The sequence below is a fragment of the Sphaeroforma arctica genome, assembly GCF_001186125.1.
Source record: "Sphaeroforma arctica JP610 unplaced genomic scaffold supercont1.428, whole genome shotgun sequence".
NCBI classification, from domain to species: domain Eukaryota; class Ichthyosporea; order Ichthyophonida; genus Sphaeroforma; species Sphaeroforma arctica.
The window spans coordinates 6,369-13,505 of NW_014040130.1; the positions used below are offsets into that span (position 1 = coordinate 6,369).

Here is a 7,137-nt window from a genome sequence, read left to right on the forward strand (position 1 = left end):
TATATATATTTATATCGGCATATCTGTATATCTGAGTATCTGAGTAGCTGTATATCTGTATACGGATATATATGGTACGTATTTTTATTTGGTAGGTTAAAGTTACCGATATGTGTACATACGTTGCGTCCACCCACAGCAATTTAATAAACTTGTTCCTTGATTTATGCCATGCTAACATCAGCTTAATAAATGTTGAGGCAAAGTTTGTAGAACTCGCTCCAAACGCTACACAAATGCAAATGGGATTATTCTACGATTTCTTAAAGAAAAAGTGTAGTACGAGTTAATTGGTATTTCTCATGGTATCTACATGTAACGACTTAACTATCATATCCAGATCGTAGAGGTTATGCTAGATAAGTACAATACTATATTTGTGGACGAAGTTGACCTTTCCACATGTCTACCCGAGGTGCAAACGCTGCGTGACAGACTTGGAGACGGATTACGCACCGAAACAAAAAGTACTGGACAAAACTCACCGTCAAGCTCTAATGAAGATATACTGGATCATTGTTGCGCATCCCCTATGATGAGCGATGTGGCACCCCGTATAAAAAGTATGTATTTTATTATTTTTCTGCAATCAAGACATACGTGTAGCGTTGTGTTGTGATAAATATCATAGGTAGTGCCGGTATGATGTACGTATACCAAGTGCTTATAAATGGCCTTATTCCGTCACTTGAATATTAGCTTCGAAGTATTTTAATATATATGCCAGTGGGACGTCCTACTGTGATCTTATTTTATTTAAACGAGCACCACTGAATCATACTTCCGGCTGGACAGCTTAATGGCAAGCAGAGTGCATTGAATACAGTTTTACAAAAAGCCAAAACTTTTGTATCGCTTCTTTTTTTCTTGTCTGCCACTTCATATTTTCACAGCTGGAAGCTCAATTGTATACAGTCTATCCTTTCCAGGGCAATCGACGCTGAAACATACTGTTGGTTTAGCCCACCCATATGGACATCACTCACTTTATCTCAGCTAAACGACCTAATCGAATGCAGTCAATCGTATCCAGTTTAAACAAAGTAGTTATTTATATTTTGATCCATTTCACTCACATGGATAAAATACTGTCTTATTCACGCAGCCAAACGGCTCAATAGCATGCAGTGCATCGAATCAAGCTCAAACAAATCCGACACCGCCATGGAAGATACCGATACGAACCTATTCTCATCGCAGCTATCCCTAGGATCTGGGTATCGCGCTATCAAGGCTGAAAGCTTGGAGAGCCTCTTCATTGCGTCGCTGAGTGCATACGACTCTGCGGCTGTCAATGCTCAGCGGATTAAGGAAGGCCTCCCAGTGGAAATAGACACCACTGGCTGGTACGCAATCGCCGAGACCATCACAGACGACGAGCAGAATGACAAGGCAACTAGTGCCACAGAGCTCAATGAATCTACGACTGTTGATGTGCCTCAGGATCGTTTGCCCCAGGCTGATGTGGCACAACATGTGGTACCAGCTGTTGGTACAATGACATGTGCCAGTCCAGCAGACATCCCCGAGACCTACTTCGCCGCAGCTCCACCCAGACCCACAGCTGGTCCACCCAGACCCAAAACGGTACCCCGTAAGCCGCCGAGCACCAGCATCGTCGTGGCTCAAGGAAGTGATACTGTAGATGAGATCTCTTCGAGTAGTGATGTGATAAGTGTGTGGATGGGGGCCGAGGTAGATACCGGGATGGGCGCAAGCGACACACGAGTGCCATCTGCGACAAATACACAACAGCCTGGTACTGAAGAACAAGTAGACTACCATGGTACGTCAAGTGGAGACGACTTGACAGTCGACGCAGCAAACGAAAATAGACAGGAGCTGCATTCCGCAAGGAAAGACGAGGGAGAGGTGGAGATATGCGAGACTACAATCAGTGCGATAGATGATCGTGAGAGTCCACTGGAGACGTCCGACCCAGCGAATGTTGAAAATGAGTGCACTACAACGCTGCCGGATATGGATAGTACTACAGTTGCAATAGAGCACAAAGATGAGAACTCGATAGAATCAGAGACTAAGTCGAGCGCAAACACTACCGTGTCACCTACTGTAGCACAACCTCAGGCACCTCCCAGTGCAGTCACAGTGGCAGATATAGGTGTGAGCGACGCTGCGCCTATAGCCGCACCACGACCACGAACAACAAGCACGCACTCGCTGCACAGCGCACACTCAATAGCCGCCTCTGGAGCAGAAGGGAGGAGCACGACAAATACGGTCGAAGGCCCGCAGGCTGAGCCGATCGATCTAATGAAGGCGCTGAAACAGTGCGGCGACGATAGCTCGATGTCGGGTAGTGCGGTAGCCGAGTACATGATCCAGACCATGTCCAAGAAGTCCAGCGAGTGTGTGTGTCGTGACGTGAACCCACAGACAGAGCAACAGACACGCAGTGCGTGTAAGACAACAGAGGGTAGTTGTGTGAGCTCGGATTGTGCTGTGACACCTACAGTGGAGGAGGTAGCCGACGACGTCTTCCATGTAATTGAACAGCTGAGCGCGTTCAGTCCAACCTTGGCCACAGCGCCATCGGACGCGTAGCTTGTCCAGACGTCAGCGCGTTTTTATTCATTGGACCTTGTACAGCACACTACAACTTGTGAAATAAAACTTGCACTTTAGACCCGCCCGCGTACTCAAAAAAAATAATTCGGTCTTCACTGACCGGCCGATTTGTTTCAGAGCTTAGGCTCAAGTATCACTGCCAATGCCACTAGTATGATCCTAAGTCAACCCCGATACCAGTCTAGTCATGTACATCGTGACGGTTCGATGTAGAACAAGTCCGACCTGCGTATTGCGGCAATCTAATTCAATCTAATATGCAATACTTCATTGGAGTAATTGCATTCCACGAGTCACAATCTCCAAAGTATAGAACGAGGTGGAGGTCCAGGACTGATCGTTTTGCCCATAGTCAATTCCTCAACGATTTTATGACTCTGGCCGGGTGTCGTCGTCATCAATTGAGACCGCGCGTGTATGTCCAATACAAATTGCGTCTCTTGACACCGAGACAGGATTCGTTGCTACACTTACCGAATAGTCGTAGCCTCGTACATTCGCGAACCGCGCGAACCGCGTAATTTCACCATACATCGCCTTCTACAAGCAAGCGACAAGGTGAGAATTGGATATTGTCTCGTGGATTTTTTGTTTCTACTAACCGACCGTGTTAGCAGGAGGTCTACAAACATTTGTAGTCCGCGCTCGTATTACCAATTAGGAGCACAAGGTGGCTTCTTCTTATCCACTTCTCAAATGCAGTATTCAAGCCTGTCGCTAAGACAAACACATCGAACTTGAATCTGAGTGCTTAGTGGTATAATTTCCAACTAAACGTCTCACTCAACCCCAACGATTTGTTCGAGTGCCACTTCGGCGCCCTCGGTGGCTAGACCGCCGTCCAGATGCATCGACATGAGCAGCACTGTATCACTCATCCAGACATCAAGCACACGCTGAAGTTCCTCATTGAATAGCTCCTCCCACGTGTCGCGCGTCTCTCTGAGCCCTTCTCTCATTTCCTGCTCAAAACTTTCTCGCTGAAGAAGTTCTACCCCTGCATTGATAGAGTAATCAGCTCCTAGTCCCATCACGGCGCCTGCTACCGCACCCAGGGGACCTGAATATATAGACAGATGGACAGGTGCTTGAGTATAGTTTTATTGGCTCTAAGATTGCGAGTTATCATAGTCCTGTGTCAGAACAGCGAAATCGGACGAATGGCAACACACTGCACTCAGCTATTTTCCGATATTGTTGCAGTACAAAGTTGTAGCTGGAAACTGCAAAATCCGATTTCGCTCAATCAACTGTGTAAAACAATATTCGTGCGTAGTCAATGCATTCGATTTCCCTTCGACAGGGTTGCAAATATTCGAAGATCGAACAATAGAATTATATCCAACATACCAGCGAGCAACCCGGCCGCTGCAGTGCCTCCTGCGACCGATCCAGCGGACACTGCTTTGGTCGCAAACGGTGCTGCGAGTTTCCCTAGAAACCCTGTCATAGGTGGATGATTGTACATTAAGGCTGGATTTCACGCATATATGGCCGCAGTTTCCACACAGGCTAACTCGTAAAAATTCAAAAATTTATAATACATTTGTAGCTGACTCGTAGCAAATAGCCTTTTCTCGCATCCTGGTCTATAACGCAGACCGTGGTAATACACGCACATTATAAACATTCACATTCGCACTTCACAGCATACCAATAAATTCATACTACACGATTACACCAGAAGCCCTTTGACACAACCGTGTGTACCTTTTGTCGCCGCCCCTGTGCCCGCTTTGCCTAGGCCTATACTAGCGCCCTTGAGGCCGGCCAGACCTCCCGCTTTCCCAACAGCCGCCCCACCCACCATCAGCGCCGCCCCTACGCCAGCACCTTCAGGCCCCTTCTCGTGCCCGGCTACTACGCTGTGTAGAAGATAGTACAGCGAATATGTAAGCATTGCAGTAGTCTCACTGACTGCGACTTTATCCAAGCTCTAGCCAAGTATAAATGAGAATAGATAGGGCGATGCGCTGCGTTATTGCTAATTCATTGAAATATGGTGATATTGGACGAGGGTCGATGAAGAATGTATATATTGTTGTTACATACTCATCGTACCAATAAAATTAGCCTCCATTGACGTAGCCAGCCCTGATCAACATTTCGTGTTTGACAGAGTTCGACGTACCTGTTGATTTTATTGAGCTGTGATGCCCAATCCACGTCCATAGTGATATTTTCCATAGCTAGTGGTTCGGTGTGTGTAGTTTCACTCTCAACAGAATTTCGAAACGCATCATCTTCTTCGTCAAGTATTCGATGGTACTCTCGTTGCATGTGCTATTCTTGAGAAGGTGGTGATTGTATGTATCGAAATATGCGAGATAGGAAGGTAAAAACTTATTATTTAAAATTTGTGTGAATTGAATTGGCGTAAAAAGGCTCGGATTATCATACATTGCACCTGATTCAAGTACTAGAATTGGATTATATAATGGGAGCCTCTATATTAAATTGGTCTGCTTTTGATTTAACTAAATTGCAATAGACATTATAGGTTGATTATATTGAATTGCACTTCATTGGATTGGATTGGAATGTATTGGATAGGATAGGATTCGATTAAAACGGATTCAATTGGTTTGGATCGAAATATACTGGAACAAATAAGGTGGAGAACTGAATTGGATTGTATTGAATTGAATTAAATTGATTTGATTTGATTTGATTTGATGTGATTCAATTTGCCTTGAATTGCGTTGAACTGCGTTGTACTGGATTAAGTTGAACTGGAAATGATTGAGTTGAAAAGAAAGGAACTGGCACCGACATCAAGAAAACTCAACTTTTGCAACCATGTATCTGCTGCATAATACCTGAAAGGATGCTAGGAAGGCTCGCTCGAGCTTCCTATCATTAAGTTCAGGTCGCAGAACGATAAGTTCGTACTTCTTCTGTATATATTTTACAACGTCTAGTGCTACTGCGTCTCCCATTGTATAGCCTATCGGATATTGCAAAAGAAAAAGTCAATTAGTTATGGTGGATAGAATAAGTAGAAAGCAATAGTAGGGTTCCACTCAAATGGAACGCAGGGGACCAAAATAGTTGCTCAGTAACGCACAACCAACCGCGTACCATTTGACAATACACAAACCTCGCTAAGCTACATCTATGTGCAGTATTCTGTCAAATTAGGCAAGTATAAGAGATACGTTAGCAAGGCCAAGTTGATTCGCATCAGATCAGTACCTTCGGGCTGGCTGCGGAATATATTTCGGGCCACAGAAGCCGACGCCGTACTCAGGAGCTTGTACGTGGTGGGGTACGAGAAGTACTGCGATAGCGTAAGAAGTGGAGAAGTGGGAATTAAATACGCTTGTCACTTTACAGCCTCAGGTCCGTGGATTTTTGATCTGTACTTGCTCTATCGACCTATCATCAGCATGAAGGTCGCAAGCTGAGACACTATTATTTACTTTGTGGTTTGAGAGCGTGCGCATAGAGTCACGTTATACAAGCAAGCAGAAATTGGCGCACGAGAACAAAATCACCCACCCAGTCAGCAAATTTGCCTATTCTATCTTCGATGTTTTCAAAAACACCATTGACATTCTTCTTCACGTCGGCCGCGGTAGATGATCTGATCTCCGCCCGCCTGTTCTCTAGATGTCTTAACTGTGAGAATATTTGGGAAAATAGTGTAAGAGAGAGATATGGAAAATAACAGTACCTCCTCGGGTGTCCAGTATTATCCTTGAATAGAAACTGGAATACGAGAAATTATCAGGAAGCAAATACCACTGTAACATATAACCAATTTACCCTGAAGGCCACCTACAAATTCAGAAATCAGGAAAGTAAAATATTGTCACCCCGAAGCTTAATACAGGCATTCGCCAAATTCATATCCCACCATCAGACAGGTAGACAACTTACTCTTTCTCGCATCAGAGATGTTGCTGCAGATTTTGGTAATATTGAGCTTTCTACATGCCCTTCTGAGGATCTAAACCAGACACGAGTTTTCGGTTCAACCTGTAAACAAATAATAAAATGGGTGGCCGTGGGAAGGTGTAACCGATGCGCATACAGCACCAACCGATTCAAAAAAGTGTTCGCAGCTTGTGCATTTTCTCTGCGGGTCTATAAGAGAAAACCCCATGTTTTCATACATTAAACATAACATATACGTCAGTTGCTCGCCTAACGATAAACGTTTAGTTACATACACTTTGTCTACAAAGAAATTAAAAAGAAGTGTGCAACCAGTAGAAATGTCTATACCTGTCGCTCGATCTTAATTCCAGGTTTCGTAGTGTCTTTATGCGCTTTTGTATCAAACTCTTTCTTTCTCAGCACCATGTCATAATTGTGGCGGGACCAATACGTGAGCCCGAGCGCACCCCCGCCTGCAAGGGTGAGCGTCCGTATTGCCGCAAATAGGCCTCTTCCACTACACATCGGAATGAAAGGCGTGATGAGATGCATAACTTGCGATAGCTTTATATTCAATATATATGTATATATATATATAAGCCTCTTCCACTACACATCGGAATGAAAGGCGTGATGAGAGGTATAACTTGCGATAGATTTTTATTC

General features: G+C 44.6%; 2 protein-coding genes across 2 annotated transcripts in view; one reads left to right on the plus strand and one right to left on the minus strand.

The window, feature by feature from the left end:
* Positions 1 to 330: 330 nt before the first annotated feature.
* On the plus strand, positions 331 to 2,565 carry SARC_06151 (hypothetical protein; the record flags this gene model as incomplete). The annotated part of the gene is made up of 2 exons (XM_014299951.1): positions 331 to 563; positions 1,106 to 2,565. Exons 1-2 carry the CDS (start codon positions 353 to 355, stop codon positions 2,563 to 2,565), a joined length of 1,671 nt encoding a protein of 556 aa, XP_014155426.1. The 5' UTR covers positions 331 to 352.
* The window catches only part of SARC_06152 (hypothetical protein), a 6,954-nt gene continuing 516 nt past the window's right edge, over positions 700 to 7,137 (minus strand). The window contains exons 2-10 of the mRNA XM_014299952.1: positions 6,820 to 6,988; positions 6,472 to 6,570; positions 6,091 to 6,210; positions 5,785 to 5,869; positions 5,409 to 5,536; positions 4,721 to 4,872; positions 4,300 to 4,454; positions 3,940 to 4,032; positions 700 to 3,649 (exon numbers count right to left, since the gene is read on the minus strand). Of these exons, the coding sequence (XP_014155427.1) occupies positions 3,369 to 3,649; positions 3,940 to 4,032; positions 4,300 to 4,454; positions 4,721 to 4,872; positions 5,409 to 5,536; positions 5,785 to 5,869; positions 6,091 to 6,210; positions 6,472 to 6,570; positions 6,820 to 6,988 (1,282 nt within the window). The 3' untranslated portion in view covers positions 700 to 3,368. The remainder of the gene's footprint in view (positions 3,650 to 3,939; positions 4,033 to 4,299; positions 4,455 to 4,720; positions 4,873 to 5,408; positions 5,537 to 5,784; positions 5,870 to 6,090; positions 6,211 to 6,471; positions 6,571 to 6,819; positions 6,989 to 7,137) is intronic.